This window comes from Caretta caretta, chromosome 8 (genome assembly GCF_965140235.1).
Source record: "Caretta caretta isolate rCarCar2 chromosome 8, rCarCar1.hap1, whole genome shotgun sequence".
Taxonomy (NCBI): domain Eukaryota; kingdom Metazoa; phylum Chordata; order Testudines; family Cheloniidae; genus Caretta; species Caretta caretta.
Genome location: NC_134213.1, coordinates 74,302,556 through 74,317,223, shown reverse-complemented (window position 1 = coordinate 74,317,223; position 14,668 = coordinate 74,302,556). Strand labels below are relative to the sequence as shown.

The window sequence follows — 14,668 nt, the reverse complement described above, 5'->3', positions numbered from 1 at the left end:
TGCATACTGAGACTCAGAATGCTCAAACAAATTAGAAAAGCAGATTATGCAGACTAGTTGGAAGACTCGGACTGGGAATGAGCTCCTATACCAATCACTCAGTCCTGGGATTAACATGATATAAATTGCTCATGGAGTGCAAAGTGAGTGTGTGTGTGTGAGAAATGCTACTGTTCCTATTGGATTACACCAAGAGCAAAACAGTGAAGAATTAGGCCCTTTGTATGTAATATTATCTATGGCTATGTTACCGAAGTGGCTGACTAAAGCAGCCTCACAAGGAGGGGAGCTGGCTGTATTTTTGATGTTATGCGGAAACAAATGAACTGAGAATAAAATGGAAGGGCAAGAAACCAAATCCACTGCCATTTTTGTTGCAACAGAAGTGTCTGTGATGTGATCTGAACAGTGAATAAAGCATGCAGGACACCACCACATTGAATTAAAAGCTATTCAGTTAAATTAATTATATATTTTGTTAATATGTTTTAAAAAGCTCTCATAGGCTTTATCTGATATTGCTTAATTACAGTACGCTGTATTGAAGTAAGTTAAATCCTGCTAGAATCATTGTGAAATTAGTTCTGGCACTATGATTTACTTTTGGAGGAATGAATGAAATAAACAACTTTTATGCAATCTCAATGGAAAATATTAATTTTTCCACCCAGATGAAGAAGGGTTTTAATTTAATTGATCTGTTGGTGAAATAATTTTGTGCAAAAGTGAGCACAGATTCTCTTCATAAAATGACTAATGTTCAAGTAAATTTGTGGTTTAAATATTTCACTGTGTAATATGATTGAGTATTTTAAAAAATACAAGCAGAAAATTTACATCGCCAAGGGTAAATAAGAACTGGAAAAGCAAGTCCTCCTGGGTTTAGATTGGTGACTTCAGCTCTAGTTAACAACTCATTAGAAATAATCATCATATTAAAATTCTGTAGTGTGTGCTAAAGAAGGGTCTTAAAAAAAATCAGAGCACCAAAATAAACCCTATTGAAAATGTGATTATTAAGGTTTAGTCTAAGGAAAATTAGGGTTAGTTTGCCATTATTTGTGTATGTTTAATTTTGGCAGCCAGGAGAAGCTATGGAGAGCTGGAAAATGCTGATAATATCTTAATTGTGCTGATCCAAGGGCTGATTAAATGAAAATGTGGTATGATTATATTGAAAGAGGATGGGGACTTTTCATTGGCTTCCAGCCAAGCAGGAGGAGGAGCTGTGAAGGGCTCACATCTCTGCCTAACCTAGCCATGACATATTTCAGTTAGAGGAGCACTGGGGATGCAGAGAGTGTCCCATTGAGAGACACTGAATTGCACTCTGTGGACTGAAGGGAGAATTTCTGGCAATTTCAAAATGGAGCTCGACTAGGGAGAAGCGGGGGTCCTCATTAGGCTTGAAGATGCCCCGCCCCCACCAGTGATGTGGAGAGAAATGCATAGCATCCTGCTCTGTACAAGGCTTTTTCTTTTATTATATTTTGGCCTTTTGTACAGTTTCACATTCCATATAAGTGCACACAATAAATCACAAATAAGGAAAGGATATGATTCCTTTCTGCACAGCTGTCTGCTATTCATTAAGAAGGTGAGTATGCTGAACTAGTTATAAGGAGTAGGCAGATGTGAACAGGCAAATGTTGATTCATCTAATTATGGGAAATAAAATTCAGTGAGTTCAACACCTTTTTCTGGATCTGCTCCATCATACCTCACTTTCTCACACACACACCCTCTTCTAGTGAATTCAATGAGGCACCCAGGCATGAGAGACTACTTGCATGTACATAACTACCCACACTGATTAAACTGAAGACTATGTTCCAAATTCTAATTTCTGATACTGTACACCCAGACAAGCCCCTTGAAAGCCGTGGAGTTGTGCAGGAACAAGTGAGAGCACGCTGAGGCACTCTGCCTATTTTAATCCGCTATAAATTTTCTTTGGTACAATTGTAATAGTCTCCTGTGTTTCAAGGTGCTGGAATTGTGCAGTATTTACTACCAGTATAAACAATAATGAGCATTACAAAAATGCAGGCATGTAATCTCTTTCACAGTTTGTCACTTATGCAATGCCATAAGCTCTTTGTCCAGAATTGTCATATGAGTAGTGATCCAAGTTAAGCTCATAATCACATTTCATTTCATGCCTCTCAGCAGCATACTTTCCCACTACAAAGAGCTGAGTTTGCTATACTAGAAGTAAAATTTGTATTTTGCTTGGTTATTGTTGTACCTAGCTTATGTCTTTACAGGGTCTTGCTTTAATGAAGACTGCTATGGATAGTAACACAAAAGTCTGTATGTTTTCAATAATCACATTAATATATGCTGCATGTAGTCTTTTAGTCTAGGACTTGCCTGGCAGAACTCCATCCTTCATTAACTAGTACCAGGGAGAACAATGTGTGACGCAGAAAAGGAAATACTATAAAGTTTCAGTAGACTTTAGTGTGATATGTTACACTGATTATATTTAGAACTTAATTCAAGTACATGTTGTCATTAAGGTAGTATGCAAGTTTGTTTCTCTGTTGTATAGAAATATTGAATTCCTCTTTCTTAAATGATCACACATAATGCTAGAACATAATATTGAGAGGATTTAAAACCAAAAGTTATTTTAATAAACCTGAGACATTAGTGGGCATCATAATAAAGACCTTGTTGCATTACTAATTGCCTAAGGAAATATATACAGAAGAGAGGGAGACCAGTGATATCTGAAGGAGAGTAAGCAAAATGGATGTGTCCCTATCCTTCCTGCAGGATTCTCTAGGTAATTTTTCTGATTAAAAATGGTGCAATGTTAGGGCTGGCTAGAGGTGTGCCAGGTGTGTGGTAACACAGGCCTTTGTGGTTCAGGGACTCCTACTCTTTTTACATTCCCTGCCCAACACATCAGTGATCTCCCTTGTCTTCTAGTCCTCCCTGCACACCTTGAAGATGCATTTAGGGATCTGATATTCTCCACCCTCCTCCACTGATGATTGCCTCAGGCTTTGTCTACACCACTGGTGTGCAAACTGGCGGGTCACTTTGGGGGGGGGGGGGCGGTATGAAGAACCTTTGGCCTTTTGCCCTTTTAAAAAACAAACATACAAATAAAAGCACAGGCTGGCTTATTTTCAACAATTTGGTAAGTTTCATAACTACAATAGGCCTACTATGCCTTTAAAATTAATTTTGATTCTCATTAATTTTAAGGCATCTAAGGCAAGGCAATAAACCAGCAACATATATAATAGAGTTCAGAGCCCAGGACCTCTCAAGTGAGTCAGATGCTCTAACACTAAACTGAATGAATAGTCTCATCTCTGTTTCTCCCCTCCACCTTCCTGCTGTGACCTTCAAGTCAATCTAATTAGCAGTGCACAGAGAGTATGATGCCATAAAAAGTGTCAAGAAAAGAATTTGGATCAACTCACTGTGTTTGGCAGGTATTCCTAGGAGGATGAAATTGTGGAAGATACGCTGTTCTGCAAACCACTTGAGCGGTGAATGCTGATTATATATGCCCCCTAGTTTGCGCACCACTGGGATAGAGTACAGGAGTCAGAGCTAGGAAAACTGCGTTTTATTCCTGGCTCCACTAGGTTGCTGTTATGGACATCTGTTATGCTCCACTGGGCTGTTAGCCCAGTTATGAAACATCTCAGGGACTCAGCTACCTAATCTGTAGAACAGACATACAGCTATTTACAGTACTTTACCTTCTCTTATAGCAAATCCTGTATAATGCAATAGAGAGATTATACTAATAGAATTCTATATAAATTGCTCTGAATGTTTATAGAATGTAATGGAATGGGACATGCCTACTATAGATTGGTATAAAAATTCTTCAAGATGGTATTCATTCCCTAATAAATTCAATAGGACTGTTCCTTAGAGCAGTTAAAATGCTTTGAGATTAGTGCTCTGCAGCTGTCAAACATAACTACAGTATATATTTTTAAAATCTCTAGAGATGATACAGCAAGCCAGGCTACACTAGTAACATATGAAGTGGGATTACTCAGGAATTAGTACAAAAGTAAGAGCAACCTAGGACACTTCATGACTTTGTCTAGTTCAAGAGTTGTGTCTTCTTACATGGTGTTTTCCCCCCTCTACGGGGTAGCTAACTGGGTGTTCTGTTTTACAAAGCAATAATCTGGGGCCCAAGTTTCTAAAAGAGGCCAAGCTCTGCTCCACATATTTCTTAGATAAAGTTAAACATGTATTTCTAGAATAAACATTGCTCTGCAATAATGAGTCTTGTTTTTCCATTCACCTTTATTTCAGTAAGAAATTATATTAAATAAGTTAACACAATATATACAAATATCACCAATATAAAAATTCCCATTTATAAAAATCATAAATATATTAGAAACTGTAGTAGTATGAGGTACCTCTAAATCACATCACCCAAGTAGTTCATTTATATAGACATCCCATTATAAAAATAAAATAGTGATCTCTCAAGTGTTTAATCATCAGTATAAAATATAAGTGCTAAATTCTTCTTCCTATTGAGTATGTGCAGGAAATTAGTTACCTATTGATTCAAATGACTTGCAAAGTACTCAGTTTAGCACCTGGAGTTGCCTAAAGTATATTTTACAGTTTAGACAGGCAATTCTGTCTCTATATTGATTGTTAGAAGTTTGGATCTGTTGTATTATGGTTTTGAATGTTAGTTTTTGATATGGTACTCTCACTTCCTCACAAGTGAAGTTGTTAGGATGTCATATAGACACAGTCATTTAGTCTTGATAACTTATATCAACTGATATACAGAATAACCAATTTAAAATTGACTTCTCCATGAAGTGCAGAAGGAATAGTAGTATTTTCATATTTGTGAGCTAACATTTCATCAGTTTAACATTGTTAAAATTAAAACAATAGTAGTGTTTTTTGCTTTAAAATATAAAAAAACCAAAATGTTTCACAGAAACGGGAAGTGTTCCTTTACACTTAAGTAAAGGCTAATAATATTTAGAGACAGCAGTTTTTTCCCTTCAAGTACCATAAGCTTTTCTGTCTGGGAATGCAGCAGCATTTGAAATAGTAACAAAAGGCACTTCTTGTGTTTTTCCTAAATATCATTAAGTGGCATGGTTTCTTTTTCCTTTGCAGCTTTTGTTTTCTTGCATTTATACAGGGTCACAGACAAGCCAATGATTATAATAAGGATTACAATGGCTGCAGCTGCTATGATAATAAACACTTCGGTTCCATACTCTGGTTGGGGAGGAGAAAAAGCAAACAAAGAATTAATAGCTCATCAGTGCATACAGATTTTCTATATAGTAGTAATTTGCTTTACCTTAACGTCATGACTAACATGGGTCCCAGTCCTACAAAAACATTGAATACCTCCCAGGAGGTGCAAAGACCATTCAGGTCCCCTTGAAGCCAGTCCCTTCCTATGAGGGACTCTGCACCTCAAAGGATCAGGCCCTCAGTTATAGCCATAAATGTCATGCTTGTGCAAAAGTTTTGTATACTAACAGAAACTTATTCTAGGGTTTTAAACTAACAAAAACAGTTTGGACAAAGTTTACTGAACTCAAATATTTTATGATATCACATTGAAAATTCTATATTGAGGGAATGTTTTAATTTTTGGATGGTGGAGAGAGGACAATGAGGTTTTGGGAGAAAAGGTTTCTGCTTATTAATATAAAATGCACAGATTCTTTCCCAATAGGGAAAGAAGAGGGAGCATAAGGTAGAGCTGAGAGCACTGATTTAAAACCTGGTATGTTTTCAGTAAATTATTTGTCTTGATACCAATGAAGGATAATGCTTTAAACAAAAAAAAACCCCACAACAACAACAAATCAGCCCTACACACATACACAAACCCAAAAACAGTCCCCACAAAGCAACGACTATCAAAGGGCACAATGGATAAGTCTCCTTCCCAGCACCATTCCCTCACTGACCTCTTCATTGTTTGATAAAGAGCTTATATATTTGCCTGGTTGGACACATTTTTAATGTACACAATTTGGGGAAAACAGTTAGGATTATGGGCACTACAATTTGAAGGACAGTAAACCTTAAAGGATCACCTGCACTTGAGAAAATGGACTAGAGCACAGGAAAAAAGCAGGAGTTGCCTCATTCAAATATATGCACAGCTCCTACTGACCGTTAAGTCTTACATAGTTTGCTGGCACGCATATCTAAAGGCTTCATCATGCAAGCACTCACTACTGGGTCACTAGTTGGGAAAAATTTCATTATATGTAAACTAGTATTTATCAAAGGGAAGAAAAGGGAAACAAGAAAAATATAGGCCCATTGATGAGGCAATTTGAAATCTCAGTGAAAAGTCATCAATGCAGGCCCTGCAAAGAGGAAAAACATTTTTTTTAAGTGAACGGGTAATTGTGGATGGTGGACAAAGGTGGAATGTTCAAAAGCACTCAGTGTTGGCCTAACTCTGCTCCCACTGTAGTCAATGGCAATTTTGTGATATGGTAGAAATCTCAGTGATGATTACCTCATGGGAGATTTCTTCTCATGGGTTTTCTATATGAGAGGGAAATTTTTTTGTTGGAATGCAAGAGATAGCAAGAAAAATAGTCTATTTACTTGTTTCACCAGATACTTACCATCCAAAACATTTCTCTCATGGCTGGTACAATTCATCTTGCTCTCTTGACTTTTGCGGTTCTCTCTGCGAGAGAGAATAATTGCCTGTACATAAAAGCAGTAGTTCTTCCCTTTGTCAATGCTTATTTCAAATTGATTACTTTTTGTTGTTGCCTCTTTCTATGTATAAAGGGGAAAAAAAAGACACTTTCAAGACATTCTTTATAAAAGTTTTAGCTCTTAATAGCATAGAAGTTTTGTAACTATAAAACATACAAAATTAGAGGTATAGGAAGTTGAAAATAAGGGCTTACCTTTCCTGTACTTTGATCTTTCCAATAATAGAGTGTATATTCCAGGTCATTTTTAAAAATCTCTCTGATACTTTTAAAGCTTTTATTGGTAAATCTGTATGGTGTAAGTGGATCTTCAACCAACACTTTCAGCTTGGAGTCAGTTAGTTCATAAGTTTGAATCTCTGGTCTCCCAATTGTAGCTAATGCACACACAAAAACATTTTTAGAATTAATTCAAGGCATAGGAAAAACTTTATTGGCAAAATATCCTTTTCACACAACATTCTCCACTACCACCTCAAAACAAAACAAAACACCCCCCCCCCCCCACACACACACACAATCTCTCTACTTTACCAGGTTTAAACACATGTAACACAGTGACTGGCACAGTCAATGCATATTAATAAAATTTCAACCCAGTGCATGGGGCTCACACGAAGCTCTAGACACCACTTAAATCCTGTATTAACAGTGAAGTGGTGCATGAGGTTATGAAGTCCCCCGCAGTGGGAAAGATTTCAGCTACTGCTAAAAGGTGGTCAAACACCACAAGAGCAAGAACCTAAACAGAAAAAAACTAGGCTCAATTCAAGCCCTATTGAATTAATGGGGGTGATGTGATGTAACAGACTATTACTAGGCAATCCTACTTACTCTGATTGTAAGGTGTGAATTTTGGGGCGATTGCGTAGGACGGCTCCTCAAACTTTTCTGTCCCTGAAAGCATTTCAGACACTATGTGTGCAGTATAGGTGTCTTTTACCTTCTCCAGTTTGTCAGTAACGTCACACTCTGTTTCTTTTGTGTGGACGCACACTTTTTCCCAGTTTGAGTTGATTCTGAAAGGAACCAAGAATGAAGTATTGATATAACACTTTCTGAATATAGTTTCATTCACATGCATACATTCATGCATAAGGTATACAATGCCTGGGATAAAATGGTTTTCAGTAATCGTCAAAGTCCAGAATTTTTACAATGTCTTCTGACTACATCATGCTTGTACCTGTAAACCAGTCTGTGAAGATGAGTGGAAAAATCCATACTATGCAAACATGCTTGATTCACGGTTTAAAAAGCTGAACCACGCAACTAAAATTTAACTCACAGTGAAGCAATATATAATTAAGGAAAGATGTTTTCTTCATGGTATGCACTGATTTGATAACATATTTTCATAAAAAGAAAAGTAGTACTTGTGGCACCTTAGAGACTAACCAATTTATTTGAGCATGAGCATTCGTGAGCTACAGCTCACTTCATCATGAACACTTATGCTCAAATAAATTGGTTAGTCTCTAAGGTGCCACAAGTACTACTTTTCTTTGAGAATACAGACTAACACGGCTGCTACTCTGAAACCATATATTTTCATGTCTGTAAATTTAACAGGAAATTGTCACTCTGAATAATTTTGACACTGGTCATTCCCTCCCTCCCCCATCTATATAGAAAGAGGTAAAATGTTCACAAATGCCTCAGTGACTAAAGACAATGGGACTTAGGCTCTTAAGTTACTTAGAGCCTTTGAAAATGTTACTCAAAAGCAATAATACATTTCCAGATATGTCCTAAAGTACCTCTAACTATCTTGAATGCACTTCTGCGAATGTGGAGGAGGGGGATCAGATATGGACACTATACATAGTTATAAAAAAGAGACAATTAACTAATCTAGTGAATGTTGTCACTTGTTTGCTAGATACAGTATTCTGCATATGGGTATGGGCATAATTAAAACCATGTAATAACATAATCAGTACTAGTCATACAGGAACAAAAACTTCAGTTCAGATACATTAAGTAATCAACTGCAAAAAAAATGACAAACTTCTCTGGGTGTCTAAATGGCAAAGAGGGGTGCAATTCATGTATTTTTCATAAATTAAAACAAGCAGATTTTTTAAAGATTTGCAATCAGGGAAAAAAAGTGTGTTTGTCCCTTTTTTCTTCCTAATATAAAAAGGAAGCAAAAAAATTAATTAAAAGCAGAAATATTAAATCTGGCCTCCTTTGTTTTTGCTGGAGAATCAAAGTGATAAGTGTGAGGGCTCTCATGTAGTTCAGCTGAAATGGCAGGAGTGTTGAGTGTATGTTAACAAAGGGATTTTCATCCACATGTTTTTCAGAATTTTTAATTAAATAGGAGTTTGCTCAGATTTCAGTTTCTTGTGATGTCATAATTCTATTAGTTTCAAAGTGGTTTACAGAGTCCTCCAGGAAAGACAGGGAGGATAATACCTGATCTTCATAAAGGGGAAGAAAAAAAAAACAAAAACAAAAAACAAAACCACAAACAACCCATCTTTGCAGGGGGTGTTTTAAATCCACAATAAGGAAGCAAAAAAGACAAACTTTTAAAGTTTGTGTATCTTTAAAGGGGACATGCCAGCCACCTCCTGTCCTCTGCCCACAGAAAACAAAAACAAAAAATCCACCTCTCCTGTGCACAGTAACCTTTTAAAAATGCCCACAAACGAAGTCCTAGTTGAAACAGAATGCCCTACAATTATTCTTAGCACAGGCACTGTGTTTTTGAAATCTTTGGACCCTTAATTGATGTATATAATTTGTAAAAAAAATTAAGGCTCCAAGGTTTAAAAATAAACCAAAACAGTGCTTGTGCTAAGAATAGTTATGTCCATATTAGCACAGCTTGGAGATCTACAATACTTATTTACAAATCTCATTGTACACGTCTTCAGTTTAAAAACTAACTATATAGGCCACACCCACCTGACGTATATTCCTTGCAAGTAACAAAGGTTACTTAAACTTACATTGTTTAGTAGTTCTCTCAAAGTTTCTATCTTTTTGGAAGTTTAAATCAGCTAAAAAGCTTTCTTGTGAATCATTAATTGAAACTAATTGTATTTCAGACACTTCTGCCTGTGAAACTACATGCAAGAAAATATGAGACACACATTCTTGAATTAGGACCAAATCCTGCCTACCTTACTTGCACAAACAGTCAGATTCAGTTCAGTTATATTACATACTAAGAGAATTTGGCCCTACACGAGAGCCAAATAAAAGTAAAAGGACTAGATTTAGGCACCTAAAGATGAAAAATAATATCTAGTGGAATTTTTTAAAGTGCTTAATGCTTAACTCCATAATATCTGGATCTTACACAGCAAGTCAGGTGAGCAGACTGCTGTACTCACATGGGGTACCATTGAGATAGATGGGGCTCAGTGTGGGTGCAACACTAAACGTGCCTGGATCACAGTGCAGGATTGGGGCCTATGTCCATTTGTGTCTGTAGGCTTGGGCCCTTGGTTGCATTATACCAGTGATTGTCAACCTTTCATTTGTGGTCACTTAATGAATTTCAAACTGAAGCGTGAACCCCTTTGGAAATCTTAAGACAGTCTGCGGACCCCCAGGTTCCATGGACCACAGGTTGAAAACCACTGAATTATGCCAAAAGAAAAGGAGTACTTGTGGCACCTTAGAGACTAACCAATTTATTTGAGCATGAGCTGTAGCTCACGAAAGCTTATGCTCAAATAAATTGGTTAGTCTCTAAGGTGCCACAAGTACTCCTTTTCTTTTTGCGAATGCAGACTAACACGGCTGCTACTCTGAAACCTGAATTATGCCATTCTGCTTAAACATTTGCTTTTATATTAATTTTTAAAAGGCTGTGTAAGGAACATGACAAAGTACATTTAACCCTACCCCCTGTGCACAGAGAAAAAATTCACAAGTGTTATTGGGTATTTCACCCATTACTCATGAAATTTAGCCTCCAGTTGTAGACACTGGAACATGCCAGAAACTATTACAGTACAATGTTTTCCAAAAGTGTGCAGACGGTTTATAATGCAGTTTCTCTTTGAGGCATGTTCAGTCATTGTTTTTATGTTAATTCATAGACTGTATGCACAGTGAACATTTCATATTCGTCAGAGTTTTGTAATAAAAAATAAAATTATGCACTTAATATGGGCTTGGATTTTATTAGCCCAGTGTTTTGAAAAAGTCTAACATTAATTTTATAAGCCATGAATTAGAGTAAGTCTAGGAAGTTAGATGAAGAGGTCATTTTTTAAGAAAAAGAAAAGGAGTACTTGTGGCACCTTAGAGGCTAACATTTATTTGAGCATAAGCTTTCGTGAACTACAGCTCACTTCATGGGATGCATTCAGTGGAAAATATAGTGGGGGGATCTATATACACAGAGAACATGAAACAATGGGTGTTACCATACGCACTGTACCCAGAGTGATCACTTAAGGTGAGCTATTACCAGCAAGGGGAGGGGGGTGGGGGAGGGGGGGTTTGCTGGAAATGGCCCACCTTGATTATCACTACAAAAGATTCCCCCCAACTCCTGCTGGTAATAGCTCACCTTAAGTGATCACTCTGGTTACAGTGTGTATGGTAACACCCATTGTTTCATGTTCTCTATGTATATAAATCTCCCCACTATATTTTCCACTGAATGCATCCGATGAAGTGAGCTACTGAAGTGAGCTGTAGCTCACGAAAGCTTATGCTCAAATAAATTGGTTAGTCTCTAAGGTGCCACAAGTCCTCCTTTTCTTTTTGCGAATACAGACTAACACAACTGCTACTCTGAAACCTGTCATTTTTTAAGTTTACCCAACTAGACTAAGTAATACTGATCCACTTAACTAATGCATTAATCATTAAATTAGAATAAAATTAGTCATATCTATGATATCTCTGCAAATTCTCTCAACATTAAAAAGAGGGAATTGTTTTGACAGATAAAAACTCTGGTGGTTTGTTTTAAATGTAGATCAAATTCTACACCGTCTTCGTGAAGGGGATTGTAAACTGGTGCAAAATATTTTGGGCCAAGTTTTCCAGTACCGGGTGGCCTAAACTGAAACTGCAGAGCCAGGATCTAGATCCATACATTTTATTTCTAGAACAAGCCTGGAATCAGGTACACCTGCACTTGGAAGCAACCAAAACTCAAAATAGAGATCATAACTTTCCTAAAAGTTCTCATATTTGGACTCTGCATTACATTCACAGATTCAAGATATTCAAACATTCTACCATGACTACACTTTTTTCTGCCTCAATCACAAATGTCTTTTTAAAATTGATATTCACTACCATCTAGTGAGCACAGAGAGAAGGGCAGGGGTACACCAGGCACTCATACCTACAATTAGATTTACTCACCCAGATATTTCTACTGTATAGACATAGTTGGTTGGCTCGGGTTGCCACTGTAGTATTGTTTTGAAATTGATTGATGACCAAGTTATATTAACTGCTGTTGACAGTTCTGAATTACCTTTAGGAGACAAAAAAAAAGAAAGTTGTGATGAGTCACACTGTGTAGTGCTCTAGATTTATTATATTCCCTATTTAGCAGAAGTGAGGTTTCTATAAGAAAGTATCTGTGATTATAGTAAAATTCTGTTTGAGAGAAAAAATTCACAGAAATCACACTCGTTTTACTTCTGCCATGGGAAATTCCTTTTAATGCTGAATGTTGGAAGAAAGTTCCTCCAGTTCCTCTCCTTCCCCTCGGTGACCTGAATCTTTTGTAATTCAGCATAGTTGTTTCCCCTGGCCACCAAATCAAATGCGCAGAAAGACCATTTGATTCATCTAGGAACAGTTCAGAATTGTTCTTGCTTCTAGTGTTTCCTTCTGCTGTTTAAACCAACACAAGCATTTTATAATGAGTTTGCAAAGACTTGAAGGAAATGTGAGATTTTGCATCGTATTTGACATTCATATATACCATGTGCAGTACAGGTAAAATTCATCTGTAGTTATAGTTACTGTGGAATCCAATAACAGTTTCCTGATTTTTATTCAGGTGAATTCTCAGCCATAGTAATTGCATATATTTGCATTTTTCTTCTTTTAAAAAGCACACAGACAAGCAAATTGCATACCAAAATAAATGCACAATTTCATTCTATAAAAGTGTCTAATCAGTTAAATAGTTATGCTTATGTAAACATTTTTATAGTGTTCTGTGCATAAAGAAAAATCAGTTAAGAAAAATAAGTGCATGTATATTGTATTATTGTTTACTCTAGTATTAAGTTCTTAATTTTCAACCATTTCCAATCACAAAATTAATGAAGTCTAAATTCACCTTAAAGAACTAGAAGTATGTAAAAAACATACAACACTAGCCAAACCACGGGAGTAGTGCATTAAAGTGTCATACATTCCACACAACCACAATCAAATAGAAGTAATTGTTTTAGAATTTTTTTTATAATCTGTTTGCTCATATGAATATTACCTAATTGATATGTTTTTTTTAACATATAGCCAAAAATTAGAGCTGTCCAAACTGGCGATATTGAAAAGGAAGTAAATAATTCTAAGAAAAATTACAGGTTTCAGAGCAGTAGCCGTGTTAGTCTGTATTTGCAAAAAGAAAAGAAGTACTTGTGGCACCTTAGAGACTAACCAATTTATTTGAGCATAAGCTTTCCTGAGCTACAGATCACTTCATCGGATGTATCCGATGAAGTGAGCTGTAGCTCAAAAGCTTATGCTCAACTAAATTTGTTAGTCTCCTTTTCTTCTTTTTAAGTAAAATGTTGGTCGGTAAGCACATAATTATTAATAAGTTTAAGTGCCTTCACCTTACCGCATTTAAAATACGTTAACATAAAAGATCACTCTCTAACGTACCCATGAACACCTGTAAAGCTGAATCTTAACTTTGAAAAGCCAACTTTGTATTAAAAAGGGAGACAAAAAATACGGGGCATTCCTGGAAAGGGGAATGGGCAAACCCTACTGCGCTCATGGGCTCCGCTGGCAGATTTCAGCAGAGCCCTGTTGATTTCACTGGTGCTTCCTGGAGGCACGGGGTCCACTTGCAGCATCCGGCCCCAAGTAGGTAACTCCCACCAAACACCCCTGCCATCCCCACCACAGGAGGTAAGACAACTTAGATCTCGGGGAATTCCGACACAACGAAGTAACTCTTGCCCTTTTAGCTACAGGAAAGTTGTATGGGGTTTCTGGCCACCGAGCAAACCACCAAACCAGCCACGGCATCTTGCGCCACACGGGACGCTCCCCCGGGGAGGGTTCCTGGGTTGTTTTATCCTCGAAATCCCTCATGCAACTTCACTTCTCCGTCGGCCTCCCCAGGCTCCACGCCGGACACTGTCCCCCAGTCTTTACAACACCCCCGGAGGAAGCAGCACTTCCCCCACGTATCTCTGCGTGCGCCCCTGGTCCTCCGCGGCGGAACAAGCCGCAGAGAGGCAGCTCCATCCAGGGACATGGGACCCGTGCCAGCCTAGCAGGCAGCCCCGACCAGGTGAGGCGCGAAGGCACCTGGTGGCGCTGGGCAAGCAGCCCGGGGGAAGTGGCACTCACCTGAGCAGGGGCCCAGCTGGGAGAGCAGCGCGCCCAGGAGCAGCGCCCGGCCACGGGCTGCTGCTAAGGCAGCCAAAGCGCTCGCCATCCTCGGCAGCGGGGAAAGTAGCGGGGATCCGGCCCGGGCGGGGCGAGGCGAGGCGAGGCAGGTACCTGTAACGTGGCGGCGGCGGCGGCGGCGGCGGCTGCTGCTGCTGCTGCTGTCTGAGCGAAGTCTGCCAAGGAGGCGGGGTTGACCCTATTTATAGCCCTGCACCGCCCCCGCCGAGTACCGGGGTCTGGGCCGGGCGGCGCGCGGAGCAGACGGGGCGGGCTGGGGGGATGAGTCAGTGGCGGTGATTCAGCTGCTGTGCCCGCCGCACGGAGGTGCGGAGTTCAGAGCCGCTCCCCTCGGCCAGGTGCCGGGCGCCAAG

At 38.6% G+C, this 14,668-nt stretch overlaps 1 protein-coding gene across 1 annotated transcript; it reads right to left on the bottom strand.

Annotated features, from left to right (window-relative positions):
- Positions 1-4,270: 4,270 nt before the first annotated feature.
- Positions 4,271-14,416, bottom strand: F3 (coagulation factor III, tissue factor). Its single transcript, XM_048862175.2, has 6 exons — positions 14,256-14,416; positions 12,072-12,186; positions 7,560-7,744; positions 6,921-7,102; positions 6,627-6,786; positions 4,271-5,244 (listed from the first exon to the last, which is right to left on the bottom strand). Exons 1-6 carry the CDS (start codon positions 14,341-14,343, stop codon positions 5,099-5,101), a joined length of 876 nt encoding a protein of 291 aa, XP_048718132.1. The 5' UTR covers positions 14,344-14,416; the 3' UTR covers positions 4,271-5,098.
- Positions 14,417-14,668: the final 252 nt, after the last annotated feature.

What these genes read in the sequence shown, in the direction of transcription:
- F3 (XM_048862175.2), bottom strand. Translation starts at nt 14,343, where the DNA reads ATGGCGAGCGCTTTGGCTGCCTTAGCAGCAGCCCGTGGCCGGGCGCTG. An exon ending in AAGATCAAAGTACAGGAAAG is followed by an intron (nt 6,787 to 6,920) that starts GTAAGCCCTTAT and finishes CTTTATACATAG; the next exon opens with AAAGAGGCAACAACAAAAAG. An exon ending in TGAGAGAAATGTTTTGGATG is followed by an intron (nt 5,245 to 6,626) that starts GTAAGTATCTGG and finishes CTCCCCAACCAG; the next exon opens with AGTATGGAACCGAAGTGTTT.